The sequence below is a fragment of the Schistocerca americana genome, chromosome 5 (assembly GCF_021461395.2).
Source record: "Schistocerca americana isolate TAMUIC-IGC-003095 chromosome 5, iqSchAmer2.1, whole genome shotgun sequence".
NCBI classification, from domain to species: domain Eukaryota; kingdom Metazoa; phylum Arthropoda; class Insecta; order Orthoptera; family Acrididae; genus Schistocerca; species Schistocerca americana.
In genome coordinates, this window is record NC_060123.1 from 645,615,449 (window position 1) to 645,630,220 (window position 14,772).

The following is a 14,772-nucleotide window of genomic DNA, read 5'->3' on the forward strand; positions in this document are numbered from 1 at the left end:
ACGTACTGATGTCGCTCATAGGGGATACGATGTAATTAATAGTGTTCCCCGTGCACTGTTCACGACAATCAAACATTTAAAATAAAATAGCACATCCAAGAACACTGTGCAGAAGATCAGCTCCCAGCAACACACCTGAAAATAAGACTTAATCTAAAGCATTTGTTATAAAATACAAAGGGAGACTAATCACTGGACCTGTGCATAAGGAAACGCTTTGGATGTGCTAACGGGAAAGCTACGAGGTGAGTGGCTTAGGTGGAAAACACAAGAGAAAATTGTAAATAAAATCATTTATTCCTAAGATAAGGATGTGAGGCATCTACACGATGCCTGATAACACATGGTTTGTGGAGACACAATTTCTAGGTATGATACCAAATTCCAACAATATCACATCACACAATCATGTTAACATTATCTAAAACAAACATGCGATCGGACAGTTAGTGATGCCGGTAGCCCAACAACTATAATGTTCTACCACGTGGTTGGATCCCCACGGACGAAAGACACATAAAGCAAGGAAAATTTACGAGAAGGCAAAGCTCTAAATATTTAGAAAGGTGAAAGCTTCTGCAGCCACAGCTGAAGGCAAACAGACATTCATACAGAAGCGAGTGCTAACTTCTTATAGACACCTTTGTGTGGCGCTCTTCCGGCGGATTCAAGTCTGCTACAGAAATTTGCTAAAAGAAAAATCTGCCAAAGTTTTGCATTCCTTGCTGCGACAAGGCAAAGCAATCTTCCAGATTTGAAAAGCGATACCAAAAGCTAACAGCTCTCCCCTCGCCAAGTAACAACGCGCCACGCGGTCAGTCTAACTCACACTGCCTCGACTGGAGCACAGCTGTGGACGCTTCCCGTACCGGCGGCAGACTGCCTCCCGCTTCTCCAACCTCTTCCACGCTCCGCGTGGACCGGAAAACCCAAAGATGCCATTTCCGCCACCAACCTAACGCAGGTGGATTTCTCACAAGTAGCGTAAACCTCTTTGCCGACTTGACCACTACGAGAGTTGGCTATTCTGTACAACTCCTGCTGAATCTGTACAACTATCGCAGACTTTCTGCAGCAGACTACGCCACCGTCTAGCAACGTGACACACAACCACATTCATTCAATCACACTACTATGAGAGTAAAGAGAATAGATAAACGAGGAAAAGAAAGAGAAATGGTAATGAAAATGGGCTACCGGACTAATGAAAAGTGGCTACAGCACCCTTTCACTGTTTTCGAATTTTATTACCATCTTCTTCAAACCATTTAACGACATCTGGCCTCTCCTCTCAGAGCTTTTACCCGGCGATACTCTCTCAGAGTAGCACTGTAATTGTTACCGTTCACATACAGCACTTCCGCTAACAACGCAGGGTCTCTCTTCTCTATATTCATATTGTTCACGCACGTTGTGGCTTGTGAATTGACAGCGCGGATGTCATACCGTCGTACAAACAGTGGCCAAAATTGGAATTAATTTTTAAGAACGTCAATCGGTTCCGGATCAACACATTATCACACTACCAAGTTTTCTTGCCATACAGCAATTACAGCCCTCGCTGGACGACCGTGAATCGCTGCACTTCATTCATAACCACCCGGTTTCACGAGCCGAACGAATTTCTTATACATCTTCTACAAGGTTATTAAGGAATCGGGTACACCCTTTTGCGCGCCGTTCAGGTCGTTAATCTCTTTTGTTAACGACGCTGCCACATTAGAAATTTTAACTTTCATGGGCATAACTTCTTGCTTTGCAGAGGAAACACTAACTTGACTGAGAACGGCTGACGTAGTTCCAACTAATGTTTTCATGTTACTGAATAATTCCGCTGATGGATCTTTCGGTTCAGTTCTCTGTGTAGCTTGTCCAACATCCATAGCGGCTGTCCGAACATTGCCTTGTTCGGCAATACCGATCTTGATTTGTCTAGTTTTTTTTTCAGTAACAACCAAATATTCTCAAAAATTGAAAAATTTAACTAAGTGAGCATTAGAACTGTAATGATTACTTCTAATATTCAGATCCACTTGTTTTAAATGAGATAGCTACGCTAAAACACATTAATAAATAATAAACAATGTTGGAGCGCTTAATGTCTTAGGTCATGTGGCGCATTTGTTCCAAAAAATCTGCTCTTGCCATTCTAAAGTCTGTACACTATAATTTAATTTTGAAAGATTAGATTAATTTTTACTCGTTGCAAGTCTACCAAATCGTGGTAGCAACTACGGTGAAATTATATCAACTCTTTGCTGATTCCACCTACGAAGTCCATGATATTTACAAAAATCTCTTTTCCTTGTACAATTACTAGACTCCAGTGGTGATACTAGGCATCAGCGCTCTTACAAGTACGTGTAACAGAGAAATTACGAACATAAAATACACATCTATACAATCAAAAAGTTTCATTTAATTGCCTACTACTTATAATATTTGCCTCGTAGTGTCTGTTCTCATCGAACCGCCTCTTTCGATCAAAATATGTCAGAACACTTTTAAAGATAATATAGTGATATTATATGAAATTGAATATTATGATGTAAGTGCTGATTCTCGACACATCATCTGCTTTTGGAATGTACCCAGTAGCAATATGCGTACCGATCGCATAGTGACCAATAATGTTATAAACTGTGGTACCCTAGTAAGATTATCACTTCTTCACAAGAAAATACTTCAAATTCCACTTTTCTTCAACATTTCGACGCTTGTCAGCAATTTGTCATTCGTTTATTACTACCACTTAGCTTTGACAGAGACATGGCAGATACAAAGGGCTGAAATAAAATTAGTAATTGCTGCCTGACATAGGAAATAGAACACTTTAACAAAATTAACAGTAAATTGTAGCGCACGATATAACTGTATTCTTTGAACTGCGAAAACGAAACAATTCAAGTCAAGGTGCATCGAACAAATGAAATAAAACCATCCTCTATTATGTTTCTTGGCAGCTGCTTTCACTCTTGGCAACGATACTATACAGTGATCTTAAGGAAAGGCGCGATATGCTTTACTGGGCCATTTACACGAATGCAAGGAGGAAAGAAACGGGTAGATTTGCCTACTCATCAGTCAGTGAAACCTGTAAGTTTTGCTGAAGATCTGTTCGTACACGAAATGAAAAACCCTGGTCCAGTGCGAGCATCACTCGTGCACTGACGGATTCGCACAAACTTAATTACGCATATAGACAGTTCATCCATTCCGGGACTCGACATTTCTGCCTGTTTCGACACTGAACTGGCAAGATATCGGTCCCAAGGATTACAAGATTTTCGAGAATGTTTTAAATTCAATAATTTAAATGTGACATAGTCATGCAGGAGGCAGGTGATCATTACTAAAATAATTGGTAGTTCTGCGTTCAGGCTGAGCGGGTCGCAATGTTAGATGCCAAAGGAACTAGTCCGCAAATATTAGTTTGACATACAGCTTGAAACGCCATATCTACATGCAGTATTCGCTCCTGGATATCTGATGATGGATAAATTCCCCAACGTAACATGTGCGCGATAAAGTCACGCCTCAACTGACGTTTGCCTTTTATCTTTGGAACACAGCTTGCCTGAATGCAAAGATAGTGACTGTATTAATTTCAAATTTGAACTCTGATAATAATGACAAAAGAAAACTTTTTGGTATGATGTGATTACTAATAAACAATTTTCGGGAAACTTTGGTTTACTTCTACTATGAAACCTTGATTCTTTCCAAATTTCATGATTCTAGGCGAAACGGAAGTACCTTATAGGTTTTAAGGAGTGAGTTTGGAACTGTCGAAGTACGTGTCATAAATGGCCGTATGTTTTGGTGCCGTTGACTTAGAAGCTTACATTTGTTACACCGCCGAATTCCTATAAACCTTTGTATGTGACATAAATTTCCATTTGATACGTCTACCAATTCCTGAGAAGAAGAGTTTTTAACATTTGGACAGGCAGACGCCCTCCTGCGGGAAAGAAGCGGTTGTTACCGATTGAGACACGGAAACGCAAAGAAACATTCGCTTTAGAATGAACAAAAAAAAGTAGCTGGTCATATTGCGTCGAAGAGCAGCTGTATTTGGAACGAGCGGCGAAATTTGCACCCACGCTCTGTACATTTTGAGAACTTTGAGTATCATCGGTGACTCTGGCAATGCGCCCTTGCTTCTGCTTACAGAATACCAGCCAGCAATGAGCGATCGCTACAGCTTCATCCCTGCGACGCGGGAGCAGATGGAGACCATCAGGAAGAGTCTGGGGACAGATGAAGAGGACATCAGGAGGGCCATCACGTCTGTTCGAGACTGGCTCAGGATGCAGCCGCATCTGCCCGACCAGATGGGTCAGTCAGCTTTGTGACTACTCTAGTTTACTCTTCTAAAATCCCCAAACCATAATTCTGACTCAAGAGTTGATTCCTTCAAGTATTCTTTCGCTCTTCAATTTTGAACAAATCATTTCCTTACACTACTGTTGCAGTGGTAATTAATCAAACTGATGTTAGTGCTGCTAGTGGTCTAGGGGTAGCGTCTTTGATTCGTAATCAAAACGTGTTCGGTCCCGGGTTCGATCCCCACCACTGCCTAAATTTTGATAAATAATCAGCATTGGCGGTCGAAGACTTCCGGCATAAAAAGTCAGCCTCATTCTGCCAACGGCCTTGTCAAAGAGGGCGGAAGAGCGGATAGAGGTTCAGGGCACTCTCTTGTCCTAGGGGTGGGAAATTGCCCCTAAAGGCGGAAGAATCAGCAATGATCAACGACATGAGGATGCAGAAGGTAATGGAAACCACTGCATTAAAGACACGTAACGTGTATCCACAGGACATGTGGCCTGTATTTGAAGAAGTGTCATGATGATCTCTCCATTGGCAAAAGATTCCGGAATAGTCCCCCATTAGGATCTCCGGGAGGGGACTGCCAAGGGGGAGGCTACCATGAGAAAATGATTGAATAATCAACGGAAGGATAACGTTCTACGAGTCGGGGCGTGGAATGTCAGAAGCTTGAACGTGGTAGGGAAACTAGAAAATCTGAAAAGGGAAATGCAAAGGCTCAATCTAGATATAGTAGGGGTCAGTGAAGTGAAGTGGAAGGAAGACAAGGATTTCTGGTCAGATGAGTATCGGGTAATATTAACAGCAGCAGAAAATGGTATAACAGGTGTAGCATTCGTTATGAATAGGAAGGTAGGGCAGAGGGTGTGTTACTGTGAACAGTTCAGTGACCGGGTTGTTCTAATCAGAATCGACAGCAGACCAACACCGACAACGATAGTTCAGGTATACATGCCGACGTCGCAAGCTGAAGATGAACAGATTGAGAAAGTGTATGAGGATATTGAAAGGGTAATGCAGTATGTAAAGGGAGACGAAAATCTAAAAGTCATGGGCGAGTGGAATGCAGTTGTAGGGGAAGGAGTAGAAGAAAAGGTTACAGGAGAATATGGGCTTGGAACAAGGAATGAAAGAGGAGAAAGACTGAGTTCTGTAACAAGTTTCAGCTAGTAATAGCGAACACCCTGTTAAAGAATCACAACAGGAGGAGGTATACTTGGAAAAGGCCGGGAGATACGGGAAGATTTCAATTAGATTACATCATGGTCAGACAGAGATTCCGAAATCAGATACTGGATTGTAAGGCGTACCCAGGAGCAGATATAGACTCAGATCACAATATAGTAGTGATGAAGAGTAGGCTGAAGTTCAAGACATTAGTCAGGAAGAATCAATACGCAAAAAAGTGGAAGTACTAAGGAATGACGAGATACGTTTGAAGTTCTCTAACGCTATAGATACAGCAATAAGGAATAGCGCAGTAGGCAGCACAGTTGAAGAGGAATGGACATCTCTAAAAAGGGCCATCACAGAAGTTGGGAAGGAAAACATAGGCACAAAGAAGGTAGCTGCGAAGAAACCATGGGTAACAGAAGAAATACTTCAGTTGATTTATGAAAGGAGGAAGTACAAACAAGTTCCGGGAAAATCAGGAATACGGAAATACAAGTCGCTGAGGAATGAAATAAATAGGAAGTGCAGGGAAGCTAAGACGAAATGGCTGCAGGAAAAATGTGAAGACATCGAAAAAGATATGATTGTCGGAAGGACAGACTCAGCATACAGGAAAGTCAAAACAACCTTTGGTGACATTAAAAGCAACGGTGGTAACATTAAGAGTGCAACGGGAATTCCACTGTTAAATGCAGAGGAGAGAGCAGATAAGTGGAAAGAATACATTGAAAGCCTCTATGAGGGTGAAGATTTCTCTGATGTGATAGAAGAAGAAACAGGAGTCGATTTAGAAGAGATAGGGGATCCAGTATTAGAATCGGAATTTAAAAGAGCTTTGGAGGACTTACGGTCAAATAAGGCAGAAGGGATAGATAACATTCCATCAGAATTTCTAAAATCATTGGGGGAAGTGGCAACAAAACGACTATTCACGTTGGTGTGTAGAATATATGAGTCAGGCGATATACCATCTGACTTTCGGAAAAGCATCATCCACACAATTCCGAAGACGGCAAGAGCAGACAAGTGCGAGAATTATCGCACAATCAGCTTAACAGCTCATGCATCGAAGCTGCTTACAAGAATAATATACAGAAGAATGGAAAAGAAAATTGAGAATGCGCTAGGTGACGATCAGTTTGGCTTTAAGAAAAGTAAAGGGACGAGAGAGGCAATTCTGACGTTACGGCTAATAATGAAAGCAAGGCTAAAGAAAAATCAGGACACTTTCATAGGATTTGTCGACCTGGAAAAAGCGTTCGACAAAATAAAATGGTGCAAGCTGTTCGAGATTCTGAAAAAAGTAGGGGTAAGCTATAGGGAGAGACGGGTCATATACAATATGTACAACAACCAAGAGGGAATAATAAGAGTGGACGATCAAGAACGAAGTGCTCGTATTAAGAAGGGTGTAAGACAAGGCTGTAGCCTTTCGCCCCTACTCTTCAATCTGTACATCGAGGAAGCAATGATGGAAATAAAGTTTCAGGAGTGGAATTAAAATACAAGGTGAAAGGATGTCAATGATACGATTCACTGATGACATTGGTATCCTGAGTGAAAGTGAAGAAGAATTAAATGATCTGCTGAACGGAATGAACAGTCTAATGAGTACACAGTATGGTTTGAGAGTAAATCGGAGAAAGACGAAGGTAATGAGAAGTAGTAGAAATGAGAACAGCGAGAAACTTAACATCAGGATTGATGTTCACGAAGTCAATGAAGTTAAGGAATTCTGTTACCTAGGCAGTAAAATAACCAATGACGGACGGAACAAGGAGGACATCAAAAGCAGACTCGCTATGGCAAAAAAGGCATTTCTGACCAAGAGAAGTCTACTAATATAAAATACCGGCCTTAATTTGTGGAAGAAATTTCTGAGGATGTACGTCTGGAGTACAGCATTGTATGGTAGTGAAACATGGACTGTGGGAGAATCGAAGCATTTGAGATGTGGTGCTATAGACGAATGTTGAAAATTAGGTGGACTGATAAGGTAAGGAATGAGGAGGTTCTACGCGGAATCGGAGAGAAAGGAATATGTGGAAAACACTGATAAGGAGAAGGGACAGGATGATAGGACATCTGCTAAGACATGAGGGAATGACTTCCATGGTACTAGAGGGAGCTGTAGAGGGCAAAAACTGTAGAGGAAGACAGAGATTGGAATACGTCAAGCAAATAATTGAGGACGTAGGTTGCAAGTGCTACTCTGAGATGAAGAGGTTAGCACAGGAATGGAATTCGTGGCGGGCCGCATCAAACCAGTCAGTAGACTGATGACAAAAAAAAAAAAAAAAAAAAAAAAAAAAGAAAGTGTGTTTAAATGCTATCGCGTGAGACTGCTACAGACTATATTTTTTATGATTTTTAAAATTTAAGTGGAGTGTAGAGTAATGACCAGTTATAGAGAGACAGAATTTTCAGGCAGATACCAGGCTCTCAGGGAGACCCAAATGGGAATATTTTGGGGGGAGATTTCCAGTTGTAGAATTTAGCTTGCAAACAAGGAATACCCCAGGAAAACTCTGTAACAGATTCGAATGCTTCGCTGGCAGGCTGTATTTCCATAAACCGAGCACAGATGAATGTCGGAATCGTTTGTGGCACTAGCACTACGTACTTATATGAGTTGCTTGGTTAATCCTGAACGTCAGCAGATTCTCCGCGACGTCAAGCAGTTGTAAATTATAGTAACGAAGTGCTCTTCCTGGGGACAGCAGTGAACAGAGAAGAGTAAGTAAGAGCTGAATCAACAGCTCCTGCAGTAAATTTGGTCCCTGAGGTAGAAGGCACAGTAAGTACGAGTAGAGACCAAAATGACGGGAAGAACGAACGTTGGACAGTGTTTTGAAACAGGTGTGGACAGCATCCGGCTCACATAATCACGGTTTCGAGTGGCAGGCAGGCCTCGTAGGCGAACGGAATAGCCTTTATTACAGGCGTGGCTTCGCAGGACCCTTCAGAGCACTCTTGTTGACGTCGAAGGCAGTGTGCTTGGGTAAGCTCAGAGAACGTCTGCGATGAACAACAGCATAGCACTTCCTACAATGAAGGCAGGTGGTGTGAATAATTGGCTATGGATAACACTGCAGTAGCCAGCGCACATGCCGAATACTACGATGGCTGGACAGTTTGCCAGTCACCATCATGTTAGCTCAGCAAGCTGTAGGTAGCAGTTTTCTCATCGATAGTTGCAAAGTTGGAAGGTCACAGTGACCAGGTGTGTTCACCAGCACTCTCGGAGACAGAAGTCATGTCGATGAACAGTGGCAGCTTATCAGTGGTTCGGCCTACTAGCTGCTCCATAGCAATTTAAAGACTGCCTCAAAGGCTCACAAGCCCGAGTTTTTCGTACTACTAGTCTGAGACAGTGACATTATGTTGGGCCAGTAACGAACGAGTGTGGCCTACATTTCCGAATGGCTCTCGGAGCTGCAAGTTGTAGCTGTCCCGCCATATCAGCAGGCTGGTAGATGTTATTGTGAAGCTTCCACTATTTCTATCGAACTCATGCTATGCCGTTACAAAAATGTGCTTGCTTCTCCATTACATCTACAACGATACTCCACAATCCACCTTACGGCGCGTGGTGGAGGGTACCACATACAACTACTATCCATTTCCATTCTCATTCCACTAGCAAACAGAACGAGGGAAAGTGAGTGTTCATGTGTTTCCAAATGAACCCTAATTTCTCTATTTTGTCTACCTGGTCCTTACGTGCAATGTATGTTGGAGGCAACAGAATCGGTCTGCAGTCAGCTTCAAATGCCGGTTCTCTATAGTGTCGCCTTCCCTCCAGGGATTTTGAGTTTCCAAAGGATCTCAGTAACACTTGCTCGTTGTTTGAACCTATCAGCAACAAATCTAGGAGCTTGCATCTGAATTTCTTTAATGTCTTCCTTCAATCCCACCTGGTACGAATCCCAAACACTCGAGCGGTAGTGAAGAATAGGTGGCATTAGCGCCCCATATGCGGTCTCCTTTATAGATGAATCACACTTTCCTAGAACTCTCCCAATAAACCAAAGTTGACCACTCACCTTTCCTACCATAATCTTCACATACTCCTTCCATTTAATACCTCTTTGCAACGTTTCGCTCAGATATCTAATCGATGTCACTGTGTTAAAGGGGACACTACTACTGCTGTACCCGAACATTACGGGTCTGTTTCTCCTACTCACCTGTTTCTTCTACTCATCCACATTAACTACTTTTTTTTTTCTTTTCTTTTAGAGCTAGCTGCCACTCATCATACCAGCTCACTGCTGAGGTCATGATGCCAAGTTTACGATTCGAAGTACGGCAATCTCTTCCAAGTGTTTCCCACAATGTCAGCTTCCTGCTTGTTTGTCTTTTTGATAGCGACAAAGGGCGTGGGCCAGGCTTACCTTGCTCATTGCTCACTGGAGGAGAATTTGAGGCGATTTTACATTTATCTATAATACATTTCTGCCTTGTAACGGCGAGTTATGGAAGTGGTATGTGGAACCACTATATAACTACAGTAAAAGAAACTATTTGAAGTATGGTGCTATCAAAGAATATTATAAACCAAGTGAAGTAGTGAAATATGAACTTAATAAATATTGAATAGAAGAAGAGTCGTATTCACAAAATTTATTTGGCGTCAGACATAAAAGTGACAGGGAGAGAGCCCCGTACTATCGAGAGTTGTTGTTATGCTTTAGCTTGCTCACTCGAGGCACCTGCACAGCCTCGTCACATGTAGAGTAGAATGAGGCGAGAGAAGTTATAAGATTGCGATGCGCACGTATACAGATGGGATAGTATCGCGTACACAGGATATAAAACGGAAGTGTATTGAAGCTATAAGGTGAAGCTGTAAGGTGATCCCCGTGGAAAGGTTTCCACGTGATTATTCCCACACGACTGGAATTAACAGATGTGAACGCAAAACGGTAGTCGGAGCTGGACGCATCGGACTTTCCACTTCGAAAATCGTTGAGGAATTCTGTATTCAGAGATCCACAGTGTCAAGAGTGTGACGAGAATACCACATTCCAGGCATTACCTCTCACAACGGCCAACACATTGGCGGACGGTCTTTCTTAACAGCCGCGAGCATAGACGTTTGCTTAGAGTTGTCAGTACTAACAGACAAGCAGCACTGCGTGAAATAATCGGAGAAATCAATAAGGAACGTACGAGGACGTATCCGTTAGGACAGTACGGTGGAATTTGTCGTTAATGGGCCATGGCAGTAAATGATCAACGCGAATGACTGCTCACTGCACGGCATCGCCTGCAGCACCTCTCCTGCGCTGGTGACCATATCGAAAAGACGCTACACGACAAGAAAACCATGACGTCGTCCGATGGGTCCGGGTATCAGTTAATTGATGGTGGTATTCCAGTGTGGCGGAGACCACACGAAGTCACGATCTCAGGTTGTGAATGAGGCAGTGCGCAAGCTGGTGGTTAATGAAATGACACTGTTTTCATGGAATCGTCTGGCATATCTCAACCGATCATTAAAAGGTTATGTTCGGCTATTAGGAGGCCATTTAGAACAATTCCTGGACATCATGACCCCAAACAATGATGGATTTTATACGGATGACAATCCTGATGTCAGTGGGCCACAACTGTTCGCAATTGACTTGAGGAACATTCTGGAGAACTATAGTGAATGATTTGGACATCCATGGAACATGCGTGCGACAGAATCGAGAAGTCTGGTCCTACACAGGATCCTGCACCGGCAACACCTTCTACATCTACATCCACACTCCGCAAGCCACCTGACGGTGTGTGGCGGAGGGTACCTTGAGTACCTCTATCGGTTCTCTCTTCTATTCCAGTCTCATATTGTTGGTGGAAAGAAGGATTGTCAGTATGGCTCCGTGTGGGCTCTAATCTCTATCCTCATGGCCTCTTCGCGAGATATACGTAGGAGGGAGCAATATACTGCTTGACCCCTCGATGAAGGTATGTTCTCGAAACTTCTACAAAAGCCAGTACCGAGCAACTGAGCGTCTGTCCTGCAGAGTCTTACACTGGAGTTTATCTATCATCTCCGTAACTCTTTCCCGATTACTAAATGATCCTGTAACGAAGCGCGCTGCTCTCCGTTGGATCTCCTCTATCTCTTCTATCAACCCTATCTGGTACGAATCTCACACTGCTCAGCAGTATTCAAGCTGTGGGTGAACAAGCGTACTGTAACCTACTTCCTTTGTTTTCAGATTGCATTTTCTGAGGATTCTTCCAATGAATCTGTCTGGCATATGATTTACCGACGATCAACTTTATATGATCATTCCATTTTAAATCACTCCTAATGCCTACTCACAGATAATTTATGGGATTAACTGCTTCCAGTTGCTGACCTGCTATATTGTAGCTAAATGATAAGGGATCTTTCTTTCTATGTGTTCGCAGCACATTATACTTGTCTACATTGAGATTTAATTGCCATTCCCTGCACCATGCGTCAATTCCCTGCAGATCCTCCTGCATTTCAGTACAATTTTCCATGTTACACTCTCTCGATATACCACAGCATCATCCGCAAAAAGTCTCACTAAACTTCCGATGTTATCCACAAGGTCATTTATGTATATTGTGAATAGCAATCGGTCCTACGACACTCCCCTGCGGCACACCTGTAATCACTCTTACTTCGGAAGACTTCTCTCCATTGAGAATGACATGCTGCGTTCTGTTATCTACGAACTCTTCAATCCAATCACACAATTGGTCTGATAGTCCATATGCTCTTACTTTGTTCATTAAACGACTGTGGGGAACTGTATCGAACGCTTTGCGGAAGTCAAGAAACATGGCATCTACCAGGGAACCCGTGTCTATGGCCCTCTGAGTTTCGTGGACGAATAGCGCGAGCTGGGTTTTACACGATCGTCTTTTTCGAAACTCACGCTGATTCCTACAGAGTAGATTTCTAGTCTCCAGAAAAGTCATTATACTCGAACATAATACGTGTTCCAAAATTCTACAACTGATCGACGATATAGATACAGATCTATAGTTCTGCACATCTGGTCGACGTCCCTTCTTGAAAACGGGGATGACCTGTGCCCTTCTCCAATCCTTTGGAACGCTACGCTCTTCTAGAGACCTACGGTACACCGCTGCAAGAAGGGGAGCAAGTTCCTTCGCGTACTCTGTGTAAAATCGAACTGGTATCCCATAAGGTCCAGCCGACTTTCCTCTTTTGAGCGATTTTAATTGTTTCTGTGTCCCTCTGTCGTCTATTTCGATATCTACCATTTTGTGATCTGTGCGACAATCTAGAGAAGGAACTACAGTGCAGTCTTCCTCTGTGAAACAGCTTTGGAAAAAGACATTTAGTATTTCGGCCTTTAGTCTGTCATCCTCTGTTTCAGTACCATTTTGGTCACAAAGTGTCTGGACATTTTGTTTTGATTCGCCTACCACTTTGACATAAGACCAAAATTTCTTAGGATTTTCTGCCCAGTCAGTACATAGAACTTTACTTTCGAATTCATTGAACGCCTCTCGCATAGCCCTCCTCACAATAAATTTCGCTTTGCCTAATTTTTGTTTGTCTGCAAGGCTTTGGCTATGTTTATGTTTGCTGTGAAGTTCCCTTTGCTTCCGCAGCAGTTTTCTAACTCGATTGTTCTACGACGGTGGCTCTTTTCCATCTCTTGCTATCTTCTTTGGCACATACTCATGTAACGCATATTGTACGATAGTTTTGAAATTTGTCCACTGATCCGCAACACTATCTGTACTTGAGACAAAACTTTTGTGTTGAGCCTTCAGGTATTCTGTAATCTGCTTTTTGTCACTTTTGCTAAACAGAAAAATCTTCCTACCTTTTTTAATATTTCTATTTACGGCTGAAATCATTAATGCAGTAACCGCTTTATGATCGCTGATTCCCTGTTCTGCGTTAACTATTTCAAATAATTCGAGTCTGTTTCTCACCAGATGGTCTAATATGTTATCGCCACGAGTTGGTTCTCTGTTTAACAGCTCAAGGTAGTTTCCAGATAAAGCACTTAAAAAAAATTCACTGGATTCTTTGTCCCTGCCACCCGTTATGAACGTTTGAGTCTCCCAATCTGTATCTGGCAAATTAAAATCTCCACGCAGAACTATAACATGGTAGGGAAAGCCTACTTTCACAATTATTGGCGGCTATAAAGGCACCATGGCTCAGTATTTGTGCAGGGGACTTGCAACGACTTGTTGAGTCCTTGTCACGTCGAATTGCCACACAACGCCTGGCAAAAGGAGCTCCAACGCCATTTTCATACGTATCACGTGACTTTCTTCACCTCAGTGTACATTTATCCAAAATTTACGGCCAGATGATGATTAGCAGCGACCTGCAGTAATTTGTTTGTAGAAGCTTTATAACACATAATTGTATAAAGATTGTGCGTCACAACAGATCACTGACCACTTGCCCTGATCTGTCTTGAACTCCGGCCTAGTCCATTTAGTGAACGGTAACTATAATAAGGGGCAACGGCCTTGCCGCAATAGATACACCGGTTCCCGTGAGATCACCGAAGCTAAGCCCTGTCAGGAGTGTCCGGCACCTGGATGGGTGACCATCCAGCCGACACGCGCTGTTGCCATTTTTCGGGGTGCACTCAGCCTCGTGATGCCAATTGAGGAGCTACTCGACCGAATAGTAGCGGCTTCGGTCAAGAATACCATCATAACAACCGGGAGAGCGGTGTGCTGAACCCACGCCCCTCCGCATCCTCCTATGAGGATGACACGGCAGGCCACTCGTGGCCTTGAAGACGGAATGCTTTAACTATGATAACGTGTAGAAAGTGCAGTCTCGATTTTCTTGTTGGTGACTGTAGTTGAGTCCTGATGCAGTCTTGTGTTGCTGTTGATACTGTCTTGATAGGCCGGCCGCGGTGGTCTAGCGGTTCTAGGCGCTCAGTCCGGAACCGCGCGACTCCTACGGTCGCAGGTTCGAATCCTGCCTCGAGCATGGATGTGTGTGATGTCCTTATGTTAGGTTTAAGTAGTTCTAAGTTCTAGGTGACTGATGACCACAGATGTTAAGTCCCATAGTGCTCAGAGCCATTTGAACCATTTTTGAACTGTCTTGATACGGGCCTTGCGTAAGCTTTTCTCCGCGTTTGATGGGCGGATGTGCAGTTGTGAACTGCTTGTGTGATGCAAGGTGGAAGGCGGAAGCAGTGTGCCCTGTGTTGCATGCCAGTCTTAAGTCAGTTGCTCCTGAATACTAGCCAGCTCGTCACTCTTCCATGTGCAGCTACG

At 43.1% G+C, this 14,772-nt stretch overlaps 1 protein-coding gene across 4 annotated transcripts in view; it reads left to right on the forward strand.

Moving 5' to 3' along the window:
* LOC124615270 (retinol-binding protein pinta-like) overlaps positions 1–14,772 on the forward strand; it is a 152,393-nt gene that overhangs the window by 62,127 nt on the left and 75,494 nt on the right. For 3 of the 4 annotated variants that reach the window (XM_047143017.1, XM_047143015.1, XM_047143014.1), the window contains one exon: positions 4,174–4,338. In XM_047143017.1, the coding sequence (XP_046998973.1) occupies positions 4,188–4,338 (151 nt within the window). In that variant the 5' untranslated portion in view covers positions 4,174–4,187. Of the gene's footprint in view, positions 1–4,169; positions 4,339–14,772 lie in introns of all 4 variants that reach the window. The other variant, XM_047143018.1, reaches the window with a different exon arrangement.